Source organism: Carassius auratus, chromosome 3 (assembly GCF_003368295.1).
Source record: "Carassius auratus strain Wakin chromosome 3, ASM336829v1, whole genome shotgun sequence".
NCBI lineage: Eukaryota > Metazoa > Chordata > Actinopteri > Cypriniformes > Cyprinidae > Carassius > Carassius auratus.
The window spans coordinates 17,773,933-17,794,687 of NC_039245.1; the positions used below are offsets into that span (position 1 = coordinate 17,773,933).

Sequence of the window (20,755 nt, forward strand, 5' to 3'; positions counted from 1 at the left end):
ATCCAATGAAGTGTCATATTGGGAAGTATATCCTTATTTGTCCCTTTAGTTTAATATTGAATGGATATGGATCGCGTAAAGGACCTAAAGGGGTGGGCACTGGATGAGAAACAGCATTATTATTGTTGTATCAAATCCTTGTTGATGTACTAGATAAAGTATGTAAGATTGCACATTTTAGTTCCTGGTCTGAACATTTTAATATTTTTTTAAGCTATCTCTGGATAGAATCAGAAAATACTTTATTGTCAAGTGTGTTTACACACACAAGGAATCTGTCTTGGTGTTAGGAGCTTCCAGTACAGAAAGTACAAACATATAATTAAGGCAAGAAAAACACTTATAATAAAGAGAATAGACAATAAATTATGAATAACAATAGTCATAAAAATATACAGAAAATAAAAATGTCCATAGACAGAATGTGCACATGTGCTATTTACAGATGAAGGTATGAGTTATTTACAGATGTGCAGTACTGAGGTGTGTTATGTGTTGTTCAGGTGGGATATGGCCTGGGGGGGGGGGGGGGGGTATCTTGGAGGTTGGGTAGAGGGGCACCGATAATCCTCTCAGAAGTCCTGACTGTCTGTTGTAGTCTTCTGATGTCTGTTTTGGTAGCTGAACCAAACCAGACAGTTATAGATGAACACAAGACAGACTCGATGATGGCAGAGTAGAACTGTATCAGCAGCTCCTGTGGCAGGTTGGACTTCCTCAGCTGGCAGAGGAAATACAGCCTCTGCTTGGTCTTTTTCACAACAGAGTCAATGTGATTGTACCACTTCAGGTCCTAAGAGATAGTGGTGCCTAGGAACCCGAATGACTCCACTGCAGTCACAGTGCTGTTCATGATGGGGGGGTTCCTCCTGAAGTCCACAATCATCTCCACAGATCTGAGAGTGTAAAGCTCCAGGTTGTTAAGACTGCACCAGACAGCCATTAAGCAAATTTGTCTCCGAAGCTCTGAATTTGGCCTAATTTATTTTTAGAATAGAAATGTGTCCTCCCACAATTCTGAAAACAAAACATTAGATAACCAAATAAAATAATTTATTATTAATAATAAAGATTTATATTTTGAATAAATGCTTTTCTTTTTAATATTTTATTAATCAATGAATCCTGAAAAATTACAGTTTCCACAAAATATTTGGCAGCAAAACTGTTGCCAACATTGATCATTCTAATAATAAATCAGCATAATGAAATTATTTCTGAAGCATCATGTGACACTTTATACTGGAGTAATGGCTGAATTCAGCTTTGCATCAGAGAAATAAATTATATTTAAAATAGAAACCATTATTTTTTATTGCATAACATTTTGCAAGATTACTCTTTTTTTTCTCTGTATTTTTAATTTTTTTTTAAATGCAGTCTTGATGAGCATAAGAGACTTCTTTAAAAATATTACAAGTCTTACTTATCCTTATCTTATTTTATATATATATATATATATATATATATATATATATATATATGTGTGTGTGTGTGTGTGTGTGTACACACACACTGTAAACTTATTTTTCTAAGTTGTAAATAAAGATAAATTGTGTACATATTACTTGCTACTTGCTGTTTCTTTATAATTGTGACATTTACTAGCAATTTCTAAGTGAAATTGTTTCTACACCTTTTTTAAGTGTCTATTTATATGTCGAATACATTTAATAATTAATTAATTTCAATATTTGTCTAATAAATTGTTTAATATTTTTGCTGTTCATTAATAGTTTTGTGCTTGTTTAATAATCTAAAAAGACAAAGGCTGTGTTTTTACAAACTACAATGTGACAACATGCCCTGCCATTGTCAGCATGTAAAACTAACTATAAAAAATATTGACAGGAGCAAAGAAAATGTGATACATAGCACAGATCACCCCTGCTGGGTAAGGTGAAGAAATATTTCATTGTGCTTTCTTACCTTGCAGTTTGTCTTGTTGAAGTGAATGGAGGTTGACAGGGCTATTCAAAGCACTCTGTGGAAGGTTAAAGGTCACCATTACCTCATTTGCAAGCAGTTTTTTCACTGTGCTTTAAAAAATAGAATGAAACCAATGGCTAGTGTCAACAAAAGTAGGATCTTACTTTTCATTACTTCTATAACTGATATAGTTGACTGTTAGTTCTTGCTCAGTACGGTCTGTTTGAACTAGGTTTAGGTCTGGCTAATATAGCAGGTAGCCCGATGGTATGTTATTATGACCTGAGACCAGTTTTGTAGACATCATAGCATCATTTTGATTATGATCTAGGCACCTAGAGCTGAATCAAGATCAGTATGAGTGAGGCAGGCTGAAACTTGCCCCTGCTGATCAGAGTTAAGCTTTAGCAGGTGTGGCAAGTCCAAAACCAAAAGGAAGCAATATAAAAATCTCTAAAGCTCTGCTTTGTCAAAGTCTTTAAAAAGGACGACCAGATCCAAAATAAACCCACCAATATCCTCTACCCAAAACGACCAATCAAAATATGATTCAAGCTGGCTAAAAAGTCACGTTTCGATGAAGTTAACTGGTTTTTCAAACTGCAGAGTTAATTTAACTAAGTCATTTGAATTTGTTCATCAAGCCAAAAATAAAAGAACATATAGAGGGATCAGGAAAGCGAAGAGAGAGAGAGATGTAATATAAACTTACAGATCTTGAATAAGGTTCCTGATCAAAGCTGTACACATCCTGTTAGTTGAGCTTGTCGTGGTCTCAGTACTTCCTGTTTTCCTGTGGCATTGACCTCCTCATGCCCAAGTACCAACGGCAGGAAATGTTCTAAACGAAGAAAAGCCTGAACAAATCTGAATGGCATTGATATATTTCTTAAAATACACCACAGTTTCATCATTAAATCATTTCAGCTATGAAGATCACTGCTCATAAAATGCAGCGCAATTATTTTCAACACTTCTTTAGAAGCAAATCAGCATATTAGAATGATTTCTGAATGATCATGTGACATTGAAGACTGGAGTAATGATGCTGGAAATTCAGCTTTGCATCACAGAAATAAATTACATTTTAAAATATATTCAAATAGAAAGCAGTTCTTCTGAATGGTAATAATATTTAACAATATTACAGTTTTTACTGTACTTTTGACCAAATAATTGCAGCCTTGATGACCATAAGAGTCTTGTTTCATTCTATATACATTCTATAAGAGCACAATTTGAACATTAAATAACATTAACTTAATTTCACAGTAAGATAACATTTGATAATCTTTCAACACACATCTCTTGGAAAGTTACATTGTGTAACTGTTACCCCATCTTTTCAGAATCAAAGATAACAGTGACAAACATAGATAAGCATGTAACACCTGCTAACTGTCAACCTGAATAAAAGAGAAGAATACAGTGTAAAAGCATTAGGAACAAAATTATATAAATATACCACATGCATCATGTCAAAAACGGCTTTAATATATTTAAATGTTTATTTAAAAAATCTTACTTATTCCCTATTTTTATCCTATGCGTTTGCTATATTTAATCCTGATTTGTTGTTGTTGTTGGCAGCTTATTAAACTGCCGTTTAATTGAAATGACTAAAACTGTGATGATGTTCCATTCCCCAGCACTGCACCAGCTTTTGGGGTCTAACTTTACTTCAGTCCTGACCTACATACAGCTCCTGTAACCACATCAACAGATCTCAGAAGCAACCATTTCAACACACAAACACACACACACACACACACAATTAGTTTCTGAAGTGATGAAAAATAAATACTATGTAATATACTCTTTTTATACTTTAGGACAAAAGTCCCTGGGTCTTTGCCTTGTTTAAAACCCACTTTTTCTTTAGTAGAAATTGAGAAAGTTTAAGACAAACAAAACACATGTATATAATAATCATGCTGATTTTCTTATCATGGTATTTTAATTAAAGTAACATTTTGTCAAAAGCCTATGCAAAAGAAGCACTAAGCTCTTAACTGTACTCTCTAGCACAAGCCGTCTACTGCAGAATTGAACAGTAAATGACCGAAGACCATAATTGAAGAATATGACCTCACAAGGAAAGAGGCGGAGCCTGTGAAGTGTGTTTATGTCAGACAGGCAGAGACATCAGCGCTGGGCACAGAGTCACTGTCCCACACACACATACACTCACACAGACACACACACCTGCTCCCTCCCTGCTGCAACTATGAAGAACAACATGTAAAACATCTGCATCTCAAATTGAATATTTTTATCATAACAGGCAGCATATCGAAAAATAAACAATAATTAATTGTTGCATTTCATACACGAGTCTGAATGTTTGGGCATTCTTGAAAGATTAAAAAAATCCTGACATTAATTAATTTTGACTCATTAGATGATTTTGAAGTTAAACTGTGTCTGTATTGAATTTCTTTACAAAACCTAAATTGTAAAGTATTGTAAATTATATTTATTTGTATTATACCTTTACCACATAAAAAAAATCTATCTGTGTGTGTGCGCGCCCATATATATATATCCAAACAATGATTACTTGTGTATTTGACAATATTGTTTCTTTATTAAGAAATAATATATTCATATATATTCTTATAATCTGTATTATAAATGTAAATGATTCATAAATCGTATTATACACTTATGTGGCCAAATCCCACTCACTGCATGCCATGCTGGTAGACCAAATTAATTCTAAATAAATCAAATCAACTATACCACCTAGTGTTTGCCAGCTTCATTCTTGGATATCATTTATTCTTCTTACAATGTCCATTTCCATTGTATCAGTTATGTAGTGGAAGTGGATTGGCACAGATCTGGAGTGGGGTTTGGTCTTAGTGAAGGGGGAACATTTTCCTTGGGTGGCAGGCCAAAGATCGGTGGCAGCTCTGTTGTTGGAGTAGCAGGTGAGTCTGAGAAAGCAGGGGAGATGGTGGATATAGGCAGGGTGTAATGAGGCTCCTCCTCTGCACCTGCCATGTCTCCACTGAGCACAAGCTCATCCAAACCCACCCCCTTCAGCTCACCCTGCCGCGGTCCAGTGAAAAAACGCAGAATGGCTTGAACCTGCTCCAGTTCCCATAAGCTTTCCACAACGACAAGCAAGACAATCAGTCCAAGCATCAGGTAACCTGAAAAAGACAAGTCTAGATTAGGGTTTCTGTAGGTTTTATAAAGGTAAGACCCTTTTAAGAGCAAGTAAAGAAAAATTTAAGTCAATGTTGTATCTAAATAAAGAGCAGACAATGAGTTGTATTTGCAACACTTACAAGTTTGAAAATTCAACTTTTTAATAATCTCTATCACTTTTTAATTAATTTTACTTACTAACTAATAAACCAACTAACCCACAAACTAACTAAATAAGGTTTGGATATACTCCCAACCCATACAATATGGAAATATCATTTACCGTAGTTTCTGATCACATGGCAAAAAAGGTGACGCTCTTCCTCAGCATTTTTGTTTTGGTTTCCTCTGCAAATGTCTAAAGATTCTTAAATCATTGTACACTTATTTGAGAAGTGAAAATGAAGTGTGTTCATTGTTAAAATAAGACCAAATATCTGCAAATGAACTCAGAATCAACTTAATTCAAAAGCAAGTTTTCATCACACTTCGGCAGATTGATAATGCAAGAGTCATTTTTTTTTTTTTTCAGAAAATAAGACTACTTCAACTCATTTTGCATCTCACTGTAACTTGATTAAAGGATGCTTAGATATTTGCATTTTGTTGCATTTCATTGCCCTGCACTGCATTTCGTTGCCCTGTATCGTACATGTGCAATGACAATAAAGTTGAATCTTATCTAATCTAATCTAATATTTGCATTGGAAAACAAGACAAAAATACTGAGGAACATACAATTTTTTTAGCAATGCATACAATATTTAATTATTTTTTTAAAGACCTTTTTATGACCCACAGAAAACAGTGAATCAAAACAATCCATATACATAAAAAAAAATTCAAAAAATAAGTGCTGGGACTTACAGGAGGTTGCAAACTCCAGCCCCTGACGTGCTGCCCGGCTTTGCGTCCTCCCAGGCAGGAAGTCAACAAGTCCTGTCGTGCTAAGTGAGATAAAACAAAAGTAGAGTGACTCCAGGTAACTCCAGTCATTCTCCAGCAGGCAGAGGGCACCAGCAGGCAGAAGAAAGAACAATGTCGCTGTGCAAAAGGCGAGCACGCTGCAGTGCAGCAACGCAGCATGGTTGCGAGACAGTCCCCAGAAGACTTGAAGGTTGTGAATAGGGGTGTGTGTTACCCATGGCAGGATGGCATGAGTAAGGCTGGACAGCAGCAGCATGGTGAAGGGGATGCCCACAAGACAGTAAACAACACAGAAAACACGGCCCTCATCCGAGAGAGGCACAGTGGTGCCATAACCTGCAAATATAGATGAGTTTAAAGATATCACAGATTTTAAAGCAGGATTACTTTAGTTAACTAAAATCAAAATCATAGAAAAACATAACAACATTTGTTACTTGAAATACAATAAACGTAATATATAAACTGAAATAAAATAATTTTGAATATTTCAGCTAGTTGCTGAAGCAACATTTCTCATCATCGCAACTATAATAGTGTATCGCTGATACTAAAATAAAACTGCTTTGAAGAGATCACTGCCTTTTGATAAGTATTATTAAATGTGAGCCAAATTACACTGCAGGACTTGAAATTTTTACATTAAAAAGAAATCAATCAATCTTGAGTGTGGAAAATTAAATATTGATGCATTTGGTTTGTTGAGTTTAAGAAATAAGATATGATTAATTCAAGTTTGAGTGTGAAGACTTAATATTTAAGTTGTATAATGTATTTTGATCGAAATTATATATAGCTCATGCATTGTTTGATTGAACTCGAATGACAAGAGTTAATATTTCTAAACCAACAGACAGACAAACTGGTGGAATAAACTTTACATTTGCTTCTTGGCTGTATAGGACCTACAACATTTTCAATTGTCTGAGCTGTTCACCAACATAGCCTCTCAGCAGATATTAGACTCTAAATGCTCCACAAGTAAAATAATAATTAAAATATGAGATAATTAAATACATGTTTGTGTTGGATAAAAGCACAGAGGTAGTTTTCAACGGGAAACATTCAGCCAGCACTGTAATGAATGTGTGACTGCTGCTCACCTGTAGTCGTGAGGAAGGTAATAACGAAAAACAGCGACGACGTAAAGTCGAAGTTGCACTTATCGCTGGCGGACTCCAGCGCGGCCACGCCACGTTTACCCGCGGAAAGCACGTTCATTAACAAACGATCCAAACTGCTCTCCTCAACACAAGGGTTATCTGCCAGAAAACGAGCTTTCAGTTCACGGACCTCTCTAACAAGCAAATTCACCTCAGGTTGCTCCAGTTTCATCAAAACAACGGCCCCGAGAACGATGAAGAGGCCGTACGCTATCATCATACACGTGAACGCGTGAACTCGTAGAAAAGTCAGAGCTTTGTCAGCAAAAATAGCCATCATTAAACTATTTTTGTGTGTGTTTGTATTGCCTCAGTATGGTAGAACATTAAGGTGCTGCATGTGTAACCAAACCTGGGCTCTGACATGGAGAGTTAACACCATGCTGAAAGTTTAATGCAATGGGTCAGAGCCTCCACCTGTCTGCTACACCTAAACCAAACTTTTCAAATTATAAGGCTGCCTCAACAAGCTCACTATCGGACTTCCAGTTGTCATTGGAGAAGAATTTAGTTTCTTAACGGTACGGTTTAAAATCCTGCTCCAACACATTTTGTAGAATGTATGGAAAGATACACAGTGACCAAGCTCTGAAAAGAACAGGAAGCATAATAGAATTACTACAGAATTAGTCATGCGTTATGTTCTTCTGCCTTCTGGAGCCATATGATAGCTTTGTGGTGAACAGACTGAAATTGAAGTTAATCACTGAAAATGTTCCCTATATATATATATATATATATATATATATATATATTTTTTTTTTTTTTTTAACAAATTCCTTTAGAGTAATGCATTATATACAGTTTTTGCTAAATTAATCTAAGGGGTTTCGATTTGACATGCAGCTTATTACCAGGCCTATAAAAATAAACTCATTGGCATCATGAACAGACATATATAATAAAATATATTGTGAGTACATGAAATAAATCTATTTATTTTTACAGGCCTACAACTTTACAAAACAAGTTAAACTTAAAAAAGGACATTCATTCATACATAAATCCTCTAATAAACAAGGCAATTGTATAACAGCATCTGTTCAGCTTTATCCTGCTGCAAGTACAGTAAATATAAACTTTAGAAATAACTATATAAGAACTTAAAGTTAATGCTACTGATCAGAATCAGCAGAGCTATAGCATAAAAATCTCAGGCGTTCATTCACAATTATTTTCTCACAATAATACTTGCCTTGTTTGCATAGAGCATATAGATCTGTTCATCTGTAATAACTAAGATGCAGCCATTTGATGAGATGTCACTGTGGTCACGTGTCTCTAAACGTCACGTACATCATTCACGTATTTTAAAGAGGCAGGTGAAGAGAGTAATGGGAACACGTCCAGCGGCACACAGGTTTGCGGACTCTCCCTATGACGGGCAGCTTGTGGGCGTAAGCACGAGGAGGGAGGGTAGTAAGAGCTGGAGTTGGAGTAAAGCTCGTCTGGAAGTGCCTTCTACCTATCTGTCGCCCGCCGATGATGAAAGAGAAAGCAGGAGGTCCAGCCTGAAGCAGCGTGTAGCGGGCTTTAGGGAAAATGTCTTGGGATTGGCTGGTAGAACGTCCAGGACGTGACGAAGATGACCTGGAACGTGAGGATGAAGATGAAGAGCGGGCAAGAGATCTGCAGACACGGGACAAAAAGGAGACCACCAGTGAGAAATGCACTCCACATTAAAACAAAATGTTTAATCAACATCTAAAGACCATTTGCTCTTTCGCTAAATATTTCGGTGAGTTTTTAATGACAAGACATGGACATTTTCGCTGAAGTCAAGAACCAAACCAACCAGGTGAATCACAATATTGCAAACTTTGATTTGAAACAAAATGGTTTCCATAACATTCAATTCCCCCATGGAGAAAATTCTAGGTAAACATAAAAATTAGGTAACAGCCAGACTTGGTGGTTGTGCTTCCATACGAGGGCTTCCATCTTGTCTTGGGCTAATATTCATACTGGCAGTTAGCTGGGGCATTTTTTTGTGTATTCTCAAGATTGGGGGCACCACTAACTGGCTCTTTCCTGCCCTCTAATGTCTGGCAGGAACATGAAGATGGGGCACTACCGAGTGGCGGGTCAGTGCTGAAGCGTACAGCCAGAATATCTCCAAAAAACGAGTAGAGTTCACAATACATGACAGGAAGAGATACAGTAGTCCACTCCTCCCATGGACAGCCAGCTCCACCTGCTTGGAGATGGCTTGCAATGCCAAGAGGGGGTTCGGAAAGAGGTTCGGGGGGTGGGCTGAGGCCAGGAGAGTTTTCTCTGAAGCTGACAGCCCCTGTGGCAGTGTCTGGTAGACCAGCACCGCCGCCTCCTGCTGCCGAGGTCAGACTGAGTGCCTTCATCTTCAGCAAACGCTCTACCGCCACCTTCAGGGAAGATAATAAAGTGGTCACTTCAGAGACATTGTGTTGGGCTAATCAACTGTTGAACGGAAGGTAGTGTGATTAAACGAAATGAAAACAAATCTCAATATAGCTTATGAAGCCTGCAATTTAATTAAATAAATATATGCACATCATATTTCAAAATAAAGAGCGGCACTGAGACGTGAGCAGCTCATGAATCTGGTGTTTTCAGCAGATCGGTTTGCAGGAAATGCTGCAAGGGCCGTGAGTTTGGGTCTACTGTAATGTGCAAATGGGAACACAAAATGAGCAAACAATCTGTGGTGTCTGGCTAAATAAAAGCTGTGTACAAACAAATAAACTTGAATAAACCAATACATTTATATCAGAATCCTGAAAAGAAACGTATGCACAACAGTCATTGTCTAAAGTACTGTACCTACCAGAATGGCTCCATAGACTTTGTGGCTGTCTGCTTTCACCTGAGCGTTGGACACGGAGTAATCATTTAGCACAGCTTGTAGATTCGCCCAATACGCAGGGAGGTGAGGATACAGCACACGTTCAACAGCATGTGTTAAAAGAAAAACACAAACAGTGTGACATTTAGTAGTAAAAAGCGTATTTGTGTTTGTTGGTGTTGTGCTGTGCGTGTTTACCTTCCAGCTGAGAGCATGCAGATCCACTACAGCTCCATAGTGGGAACAGAGAGGTCTAACCGGATCTGAAAGAACCTTCTGCAGAGACAGAAGAATCTGATGGTACAGCCAACTCACAAGATCACCATGTGTCCTAAGTATGGAAGCATATGGGTAGCATTATTCAATTTGGGATGTAATATGCAAAATGACAATGCAATATGTAAAATGGCAATGCATTTCTGTATTTACATTTACATTTTCCAATACATCTGTGCAACGTTTGGTGCAAAATGAAAATGAAAATTAAATTACATAATTTTCATTTGCCATTTACTACACCAGTTTTAATATGTAAAATGAATATTAATTTTAACGCTTTATAAGTTGCAAAATTAAAATTAAAATGTATTACAGAAATGATTAAATATGTCTAACATGTTAAAGCAAAAACTTTGGCAAAATGATCATTTAAATGCTATTTTTCTTAATTGCATTAACACTCACACGTCTCACAGTCAAGACACTTACGATTGCATTTTCATTCGTTGTCCCGCAATGAATGTAGCAAAACGTCCCCGGTTACTCACGTAACCTTAGTTCCCTGAGAGGAGGGAACGAGACATTACGTATGGGGAAATCCATTTCCTCGAAATTATGAAGTCTGATTGAATAACTCTTTTGCTTGCAAATAGCCAATGGCGCCCTCGCCCTCACCTGATTGGCTGACAGCCATCAATATAGGTGACGGTGGGCGCCAAAACCCTCAGAATCTTCCACTGAACGAGAGTAATGAGGCTGGAAGGTTTTTCCACACGGCAGGTTACGTAATGTCTCGTTCCCTCCTCTCAGGGAACTAAGGTTACGTGAGTAACCGGGGACGTTCCCTTATCGAGTCGGTCTCTCGACATTACGTATGGGGAACAATAAAACCCCCGCCGTGTGGGAAATACTGTCCGGCCCAGCTCGCATCGAGCCACAGAAGAGCATAAGCACTAGCTCTTACAGCGCGTTAGCTCTAGGTCGGGTACCGGACCTGGTTGAAACACCTCTTGGCACAGAGCCAAATCAGCTCTTACACCATCGTAATCCAGTGCACCCAGATAAGCAACACTGGTGTGATATGGGGAAAATGCAGCAATATGTTGGTGCTTGGGAATACACTGCCGGCTTATAATGCGGGCATAATAAAGGGACCACATTAGATAGTGAATGAATACCTCAACCGCAGCTATTACAACAATAACTGACGCTGACCTGGTAGAAAGAACCACGGCTAGTGCACGCGCTAGGTAGGGCGTGCCCATAGCTTAGTCCAAAGACTGCTCAACTCCCTCCTCCTGCACTGACAGCACATGTGATGCGAACGAGGGAATGTCCAGATTATAGAATCTCGCAAACGTGTTGCGAGACGACCAGCCCGCTGCGAAACAAATGTCCTGAATAGACATACCTTTCGCCCAACCCCATGACGACGCCAAACTCCTTGTGGAGTGGGCGTGCACCCCGATTGGGCAGGCGGTTCCCCGGGAAGCATAAGCTAGTCGCACAGCCTCCACTATCCAGTGTGATAGCCTCTGCTTCGACAGCGCGCTGCCCTTCTTGGCACCCGCGTAGCAGACGAAAAGCTGCTCTGAAGCTCGAAACTGGCTAGTTCTGTTCACATATGCACGCAGGGCACGCACGGGGCACAAAGCGCACTTCTGAGACACTGAATTACTGTCCTCCTCGGGGCAAAATGCTTGAATTGTAATTATCTGAGCTCTGAACGGCGTTGAGAGCACTTTAGGCGAATAACCGCGTTTGGGTAAAAGTCTGACCATACAATCGTCCGGTCCAAACTGCATACACGCGCTGTTCACTGACAGGGCATGCAAGTCTCCCACTCGTTTCCCGCAAGCTAGCGCGAGCAGTAGCGCCGTCTTAAATGAGAGCACTTTAAGGTCGCTTAACTCGGCTGGTTCAAAAGGTGGGTTGGACAGCGCACTAAGCACTAATGACAGGTCCCAGACCGGCATCTGACGAAGGCGGGGTGGATTAAGCCGCCTAGCTCCCCGAAGAAAGCTCGTTATCAGGGGGTGCCTCCCCACTGAATGGCCGTCTAGCAAGTCACGAAAAACGGCGATAGCGGCCACGTAGACTTTCACTGTAGATGGGGTACTGCCAGCATCCAGACGTTCCTGTAGGAAGGTCAGAATAATGGAGATATCGCAACTCCTGGGGTCCTCATTTTTGTCAACACACCAGTTAGCAAATACTTTCCACTTCAGAGTGTATAAACGCCTCGTCGAAGGGGCTCTAGCCTCTGCTATTGTCTGCAGCACTCGCTGATATACTCCACGCTGATCTGCCACACATGCAGATCCCAAAGCTCTGGGTTGGGGTGCCATATGGTGCCCCTCGCCTGGGATAAGAGGTCCCTTCTCGGCGGGATCCGCCACGGGGGAAGCCGCGACATGTTCACCAGTTCCGGGAACCACGGCTGGTTGGGCCATTTGGGTGCTACCAGGATCAACGCACATCTCTCCTCCCTGATCTTCTGCAGCACCAGCGGCATTAACTTGACTGGGGGAAAACCATACTTCCGTCCCTTTGGCCAGCGGCTCGACAGCGCGTCTCCCCCCAGGGGGGATGCTGTCAGCGAGAAGTACAGAGGGCAGTGGGCGTTCTCTTGCGACGCAAAGAGGTCGATCTCCGCTTTGCCAAACAGATTCCAGATCATATTTATCGTTTGCGGATGGAGCCTCCATTCTCCGTGTACAATGCCGTCCCTGGACAGCATGTCCGCGCCGCAATTCAAGCTGCCCGGTACGTGCACTGCTCGAATCGACAGAAGTACCCTGTCCGTCCATAACAGCAGCTGTCTCGCTAATCCCTGCAGGGATCGCGAACGCAAACCTCCCTGGCGATTGATGTACGCCACCACCGCCGTGTTGTCCGTTCTGATGAGAACATGACGGTGTTTCACAAACGGAAGGAAACTCTGCAGCGCTAGATGAACCGCTTCCATCTCCAAGCAGTTTATATGCCAGCGCGTCTGGTCCCCTGTCCACGTACCGAATGCTGGTCTGCCATCGCATAGGGCTCCCCAGCCTGATAGTGAAGCATCCGTAGTGACCACTACACGTCTGACCACTCTGCCCATAGCAGCACCCTGCTCGAATATGGTCGTGCCGAACCAAGACGCCAGAGTCTCGAGACATGAACGCGTTATGATAAGGCGTTCCGTTCCCGCTCTCCACGCCCGCGGCTTCACTCGGCTCTGTAACCAGTGTTGAAGCGGTCTCATGTGTAACAAGCCCAGTCTGCAGACGGAGGCTGCGGCCGCCATCAGACCGAGCAACCTCTGAAACGTTCTTAAGGGGATAGCTCTGCCTTGAACGAAGAGGGCTAGTGTATTTTGAATCGACTGGATTCTCGGCTCTGACAGCTTCGCGGTCATAGAGCGCGAGTCCAGTATCATACCCAGGAATGTGATATATTGGCGCGGCTGCAGTGTGCTCTTCTGAATGTTCACAGACAGCCCCAAACCTGTCAGATGGGCGAGGAGTCTGTGTTTGTGTTCCTCGAGAGCGCTTCTCGACCGTGCGATGACTAACCAGTCGTCGAGATAATTCAGTATGCGCATTCCACTGAGCTTCAGGGGAGCGAGCGCTGTATTCATGCATATTGTGAATACACGGGGAGCCAAAGCGAGCCCAAACGGCAACACTTTGAACTGGTACGCCACACCCTCGAATGCAAAACGCAGGAAGCGCCTGTGATGTGGGGCTATCTGGATGTGGAAGTAAGCATCCTTTAGATCCACTGCAATGAAGTAATCGTCGGGCTGAATGTGCGCGAGGATCTGCTTCACAGTTATCATCTTGAACGTGCGTTTCGCGAGCGCTTTGTTCAGTAATCTCAGGTCTAAGATGGGGCGCATACCTCCGTCCTTTTTCGGAACTAGAAAATAACGGCTGTAGAAACCGGAATTTCTCCGTTCCACGGGCACTATCTCTACTGCTTGTTTGGCCAGGAGAGAGGATATTTCTGCTCGTAGCAGCGGGGCGCTCTGTTCTGACACTTCTGTCATAATCACACCGCCGAAGCGGGGTGGTCTGCGAGCGAACTGGAGCGTATAGCCGCGTTTTATCGTGTTGATCACCCAATAAGATGCCGCGGGGAGCGTCGCCCACGCGCTGAGATGACTCAATACGGAGGGTATTAATGCATGCTGCGGCGGGGCGTGCGCGCCAGCCACTGGGGAAGCGTTGACCGCTATATGAGTGGCAGGTGACTCGTTCGCGGCTTCTTGCACGGGAACATACATAGTCACCTCCTCGGGTTTCCCCGAGCTTCCGCTTTGCGAAGCGTCTCTCGGAGGAGAGGCTTCGCTTATGTAGCGGGTAATAGTAGAGGGAGGAAGAAAGCTCTTTTGCTGAGGCATGTAATGCATGTTTATTGAAACAGAACATAGCGGTTTCATTCTCACAACATTCACATCTTTGACGAACTCTGGGCGGGAACGCGCCCTTTTCGCCGCGGGTCCGACGAACACGTCCCGCGCTCTCTTCCCCCTGGCACGAGCATCAGGAACGCTGCTCCTTCTTGCCAGCCGGGCGCCCTTGGCTGCTAGAGGCCGGTTTCGGACCAAAACGGGGCTTCCTGGGCTGCCTCTGGCGGAATGGTGGCTCTGGCTCACGACGCTCTGCTGCGCTCGGGAACGCGCGCCTGGTATTTCCCGCTTGTCGCTGTGCCGAAGAAGATCTGGACCTCGCTGCAGGGGGGGCTTGAGACCGTTTCGGCAAAAGATGAGGCATCATCTTAGACTGCTTGACGGTCTCGGCGTATTTCTCCGACAGAGATTCCACCGCGACACCGAAAAGACCGGTGGGGCTCACCGGTGCATCCAGGAACTGCCTCTTTTCGGCATCGCGCATGCCGGACAGCGTCAGCCACAGATGGCGATGCAGGACCACAAGGCTGCTCATATTGCGGCCGATTCCCTGCGCTATCTTTTTTGACGCCGCGAGAGCGAGATCCGCCGCCGTGCGCAGCTTCCTGAGCGACTCTGGGTCCGGGCTTCCCTCATCCAGGGACCCAAGGAGCCGAGTTTGGAAGACCTGCAGGATTGCCATCGTGTGGAGGGCAGATGCTGCATGTCCAGCAGATATGTACGCCTTCTCAGCGATGTGAGCAGTAGCTCGACATGGCTTAGAAGGCAAAGAGGCGGTTTTCCAGCCGGGAGAAGACGCGAGATGGGCCGCGATAGCATCCTCGACGGGAGGCGGTCGCGCGTATCCCAATTTCTCCGCCCCTTCCACCGTCGTCAGCAGCTGGGTCCCCTGTGCATGGGCTCGGGCTGAGTAAGGGGAGCGCCATGACCGGGTGAGTTCCTCGTGGACCTCAGAGAAAAAAGGCGCGGGTCTCTGCGGGGCTTCAGCCTGGCGGCCCGCGCCGAGGAAAGAACCGTCCATCCATCTCTTAGACGGCAGCTCCTTGGGGGCTGTCCACTCCAATTCCATATCTGCCACCGCCTCCGTGAGGATCGCCATAAGCTCGGCATCCAGTGAGGCGGGGGCGGCTTCAGACGGGGCCTCGGACCACGCTCCCGGGTCTGAGGCATTAGTAGACATGGCGTCGTCCTCGTCATATCCAAACGAGACCATTTCCCGCGCTTCTAGTGGAGGGCGGGAACTGGCCTCAGAGTATGAGAGGGGATCTTCCACGTGAGGGTGGCGTGGGCGTTGGGCCGACGCCAGTACCTCGACAGAATCCGTCGACGGAGCTCTCTGCAGTCTCCCGGTTCGCGGCTCGACGGCGGCGGACGGGGGAGAGGCAGGAGATACAGGGCCACCGTTACGGGTAACGGCCAGCCTTGCACGAAGGATCTTGATGGGAAGCTCCTCACAGGCAAGACATCCGGATCCTTCGAATGCCGCCTCTGCGTGAGCCCGACCCAGGCACAGCACACACTGCTCGTGTGCGTCCGGGAAATCAATGGGCCCACCACACATGCGGCAAAGAGACATTTTAAAAGTAAAATCACCGGAACGCGAGAGGGGATAATTTTCCACAATTTTCCGCTCTGTATGCGTGAATCCACGGCGAAACCAGACTCAAGTGAAGAAAAAAGATTCTGAGGGTTTTGGCGCCCACCGTCACCTATATTGATGGCTGTCAGCCAATCAGGTGAGGGCGAGGGCGCCATTGGCTATTTGCAAGCAAAAGAGTTATTCAATCAGACTTCATAATTTCGAGGAAATGGATTTCCCCATACGTAATGTCGAGAGACCGACTCGATAAGGGAACTCAATGTGCACATTGAAAATGCATTCCAAGCCGATCACGTGTCCCCGCCCTCGCGCCACGTCAATCATTGTGTGAACAAGGCGGGGCTTACAGAAGGTCAGAGACTCAAATCTCAAGAAGAGGATTCAATCAAGTGAGACAACATGGACAAGACAGTTGGTCCGTGTATGTTTTGATCATTTCGGTTTATGGCTTCAATATTTCATTCGGACTTGTGGGCGGAGCTGAAACGCTGCTTTCATCTGATTGGTCGAATCGGATCGGTTTTCATCTGACAGCCTTCAGCTGAAATGTCTGAAACTACACTCACTGTTAATTAGCATAATATTTGAATCAGATGTAGCTGGGCACATAATTCGTGCTGCTGAGACCTGCAAATTATTTCTAGGTTGTAGTATTGTATGAATATTGTCCCACTGATAAAAAAACAGTGCAAATAGTTCTGTCTCTTTGGATAACAGTAAAGTGGAAATAAATATAGTTACATTTATTAAATAAAATTAAATAGGATTTTTTGGGAAGGAAAGTCTGGCCAGTTATACAAGCAACACGAGTCGGACGAGTCTAAAGATATGAGCTGAATTGGGTGAAACATTAAAGTTCTAGTCTGTGTCAATTACTCTCATTATAAATAATAATAATAATGTTAACTGTATTTTTCGGTATAAGTTGCATCAGTCCAAAAATACGTCATGACGAGGAAAAAAAACACATATAAGTTGCACTGGACTATATGTCACATTTATTCAAGACAGAGAAAACATTACCGTCTACAGCCGCGAGAGGGCGCTCTGGGGTAGGCTACAGGAGCACTGAGCAGCATGGAGCTAATTTTACTATTTTTATTTAGAAATGTAACTATATTCATTTTTACAATTATTTATTAATGTCACACACACACATACCTAGTGCCTTATGACTTAAAAGATGAGAGTGGTAAATTTTACAGACATGGAACTGTTCAGTCTATTATTGATTTTAATTTCCACTTCACTGTTATCCAAAGGGACAGAACTATTTGCACTGTATTTATCAGTGGGACAATATTCATACAATACTACAACCTAGAAATAATTTGCAGGTCTCAGCAGCACGAATTTGCCCAGCTACATCTGATTCAAATATTATGCTAATTAACAGTGAGCGTAGTTTCAGACATTTCAGTGCTTCACTCGCACTGACTCTTATTCTGCCTGAAAGAATGAGAAGACCGAGCTGAAGGCTGTCAGATGAAAACCGATCCGATTCGACCAATCAGATGAAAGCAGCGTTTAAGCTCCGCCCACAAATCCGAATGAAATATTGAAGCCATAAACCGAAATGATCAAAACATACACGGACCAACTGTCTTGTCCATGTTGTCTCACTTGATTGAATCCTCTTCTTGAGACTTGAGTCTCTGACCTTCTGTAAGCCCCGCCTTGTTCACACAATGATTGACGTGGCGCGAGGGCGGGGACACGTGATCTGCTCGGAATGCATTTTCAATGTGCACATTGAATTTTGCTACATTCATTGCGGGACACCGAATGAAAATGCAATCGTAAGTGTCTTGACTGTGAGTGTTAATGCAATTAAGAAAAATAGCATTTAAATGATCATTTTGCCACAGTTTTTGCTTTAACATGTTAGACATATCTAATCATTTCTGTAATACATTTTCATTTTAATTTTGCAACTTATAAAGCGTTAAAATTAATATTCATTTTACATTTTAAAACTGGTGTAGTAAATGGCAAATGAAAATTATGTAATTTAATTTTCATTTTCATTTTGCACCAAACGTTGCACAAATGTATTGGAAAATGTAAATGTAAATACAGAAATGCATTGCCATTTTACATATTGCATTGTCATTTTGCATATTACATCCCAAATTGAATAATGCTACCCATATGCTTCCATACCTAAGAGCATTCACTATAAAAGTGAATTTAAGAAGAATAACTTTACTGTAGGATTCTAAAGAAATACCAGAAGATGTGGCTGAGCAGAAGGGCTGCATAGTCTCTCAGGGTCCAGTGGTCATTGAGGGGGTTGATGGACGCAGCCAGAGGCTCCAGGATGCAGTACATGACACTGGACACCAGACTGCGCACATATGAGCCCAGGGACAAATACGGGCTCTGCACCAAACTCTTCACCATGTGTAGGAGTCTGTTTAACTGGTCCAGATCATGACTGACTGACTTCACCTAAAAAGAGGAAAGAGATCCACAGATTACAGAATGCATCAAACAGCCCAAGGTCATGTAACAAGTTTCACAGTAATTACAAAAAAGCCATTATAATATAAGGTTTTACTTAATGAGGGCATTTTGTACTTCATGGACAGAGCAATCTTACCCCACTCATGACGTAAACGAAGTAAGGCAGGAAGGCAGCGATCTTTGGACTGGAGGTCTAGCAAAGCCACCTGATTGAAGCAGAAAAACATTATTATACTAGCTAGAGAAAACGGGGCTCCACCTCGTCTGTGCTCTGGTGCATATTTTCAATGCCTTAATTCATTTTTTCAGGTTCAAAAGACCAGCATTTGTTCGAAACTTAAATGTTTTGTAACAATGTAAAAGTCTTTGTCACTACTGATCAATTTAATGCATCCTTGCTCAATATGATCATTTATTTCATCAAATCATTATAAAAAAATCTTACTGACCCCAAACTTTTACAAGATAGCACAAGTACCTTCATCAGATGTGGGTCCTCTCCTAAAATGCCTCGCGTTATTTGCTGGTAATACTTCAGCAGATCCTCTGATTGAGACTGAACAGCAGAGGGCACTACCAAGAGAATACAAGAAAATAAACCGAATAGAGCAAGGTGAACTATGGAATATTTACAGTATATTCTTTTGTTGGCGATATAAATAAATAAATAACCAACCAACATTGTTCAATGATTCCCAATTTTTTTTTTTTTTTGTGCCTTCATAGATTGAGGTTCATGACTGTATTTTGTGTTTTACAATGTTCTTGTTCATATGGGTCATATAAATAAAACGTATATTAAATAAAATAGGAACATACAGATGCACCTGACAAATCAATTCAAATATGAGGTTTACTTGTCCCTTGAAATTCCAGATTGCCTTTTCCATCAAGATATGACACATGCACTGCCGAGGAGACAAAACAGACAATATACATTAAAAAAAAAAATTAATCATGAATACATTTCACTAAAGCATCCCGTTCCCGCCTTACCTCGAACCATCGTCTCTGCACAGCCTTTGGGAATATTAGTAGCAAGCGCCAACTCCACCAGATTTATCTCCTGATCTTCTACAAAGAAAAGCTCTCCTTCCTTTAATGCATGGAATGGTAAGGCATCTTGTGCACCATAGCCGCAAACAATCTAAAAAATATCCAGCAGGTGTAATGCTGTTCTGCAGGTGATGAAGTGTAACAAACAACACCACAATGCGAATTCACATAAAAATAAAAATAAAAAACGCATTCACACATAAAGATGAACCGATACCTCAGTATTGCTTCACCTTAGTGCTCTATTGAAGTCTTCCACGCTCAGCTTCTTTCTCTTTGCATGTCTCATGAACTGTGAGCTGTTCTGTAGTGTACAAAGAGATGAAATGTACAGACTGGTTGACAGTTTACAAAGTCTTTCCTTACAAATGCTTTAGAGGATTAAAAACACATGCACACATAACAACATCTACAAAAGCTTGAGCTGGAAACATTTAGAGACAGTAGCACAAATCAACACAGCAAGAGCATGTTATGTTTGTCAGCTAACAGTCATAATCTGAAATAATAGCACACATCACCATCGCTTTAAAGAAATAATAAGGCACGAATGCAATGTATTGCACAACAAATTAAAAGCCACTAAATTGACAGTCGTGAACATTTAAATTACTTAAATGGCCAGGCTGAGACAACAGATCCCATCAGAACAGCTTACAGGAAACATTAAAGCTGCTGTAGGGAACTTTTGACGCTCTAGCGGTTAATAAACAGAACTGCTTGCGTTTTGCGGAAGAACATCGTAGCCGGAACTACTTCTCTCTGTTTATGTCTATGAAGAATCATAAAGGTACTGGGTTACTCCGCCGCGGTACCCCCGAAGCAATCTAAAATAGTCCGAATATAAATACTTATTATAGGTGCACCCTAGTAATTCAGGCCAAGACAAAAACACGGTTTGGAAAATGGATTCATGGTGTACTCGCTTATTATATACATTTTTCTACATTTTGAACACAAACAAAGTTACGGCAGCTCTGATTGGTTATTTTTTTACCGGGAGCGATGGAGTTTCTGCAAAT

At 42.2% G+C, this 20,755-nt stretch overlaps 2 protein-coding genes and 1 long non-coding RNA gene across 3 annotated transcripts; all 3 read right to left on the reverse strand.

The window, feature by feature from the left end:
* Positions 1–4,607: 4,607 nt before the first annotated feature.
* LOC113041794 (potassium channel subfamily K member 1-like) lies at positions 4,608–6,345 on the reverse strand. The gene is made up of 2 exons (XM_026200410.1): positions 5,953–6,345; positions 4,608–5,087 (listed from the first exon to the last, which is right to left on the reverse strand). Exons 1-2 carry the CDS (start codon positions 6,266–6,268, stop codon positions 4,744–4,746), a joined length of 660 nt encoding a protein of 219 aa, XP_026056195.1. The 5' UTR covers positions 6,269–6,345; the 3' UTR covers positions 4,608–4,743.
* Positions 6,346–8,150: 1,805 nt separating this feature from the next.
* On the reverse strand, positions 8,151–18,822 carry LOC113054313 (TAF6-like RNA polymerase II p300/CBP-associated factor-associated factor 65 kDa subunit 6L). The gene is made up of 6 exons (XM_026219771.1): positions 18,814–18,822; positions 18,442–18,662; positions 10,195–10,327; positions 9,979–10,107; positions 9,250–9,556; positions 8,151–8,804 (listed from the first exon to the last, which is right to left on the reverse strand). The coding sequence occupies exons 1-6, from the start codon at positions 18,820–18,822 to the stop codon at positions 8,641–8,643; spliced, it is 963 nt and encodes a 320-aa protein (XP_026075556.1). The 3' UTR covers positions 8,151–8,640.
* Positions 18,823–18,848: 26 nt separating this feature from the next.
* Positions 18,849–20,271, reverse strand: LOC113049049 (uncharacterized). The gene is made up of 5 exons (XR_003276565.1): positions 19,951–20,271; positions 19,674–19,824; positions 19,505–19,585; positions 19,127–19,250; positions 18,849–18,883 (listed from the first exon to the last, which is right to left on the reverse strand). It is a non-coding gene; the product is annotated as an uncharacterized LOC113049049 (long non-coding RNA).
* Positions 20,272–20,755: the final 484 nt, after the last annotated feature.

Excerpts from the sequence above, each read along its gene's own strand:
- LOC113041794 (XM_026200410.1), bottom strand. The coding sequence starts at position 6,268 with ATGCTGCTGCTGTCCAGCCTTACTCATGCCATCCTGCCATGGGTAACA. Across the intron at positions 5,088-5,952 it reads GCTGGAGTTTGCAACCTCCT|GTTACCTGATGCTTGGACTG; the intron begins GTAAGTCCCAGC and ends TGTCTTTTTCAG.
- LOC113054313 (XM_026219771.1), bottom strand. Across the intron at positions 10,328-18,441 it reads CTGCTCAGCCACATCTTCTG|GACACATGGTGATCTTGTGA; the intron begins GTATTTCTTTAG and ends TTCCATACTTAG. Across the intron at positions 9,557-9,978 it reads AAGTCTATGGAGCCATTCTG|GTGGCGGTAGAGCGTTTGCT; the intron begins GTAGGTACAGTA and ends TCTTCCCTGAAG.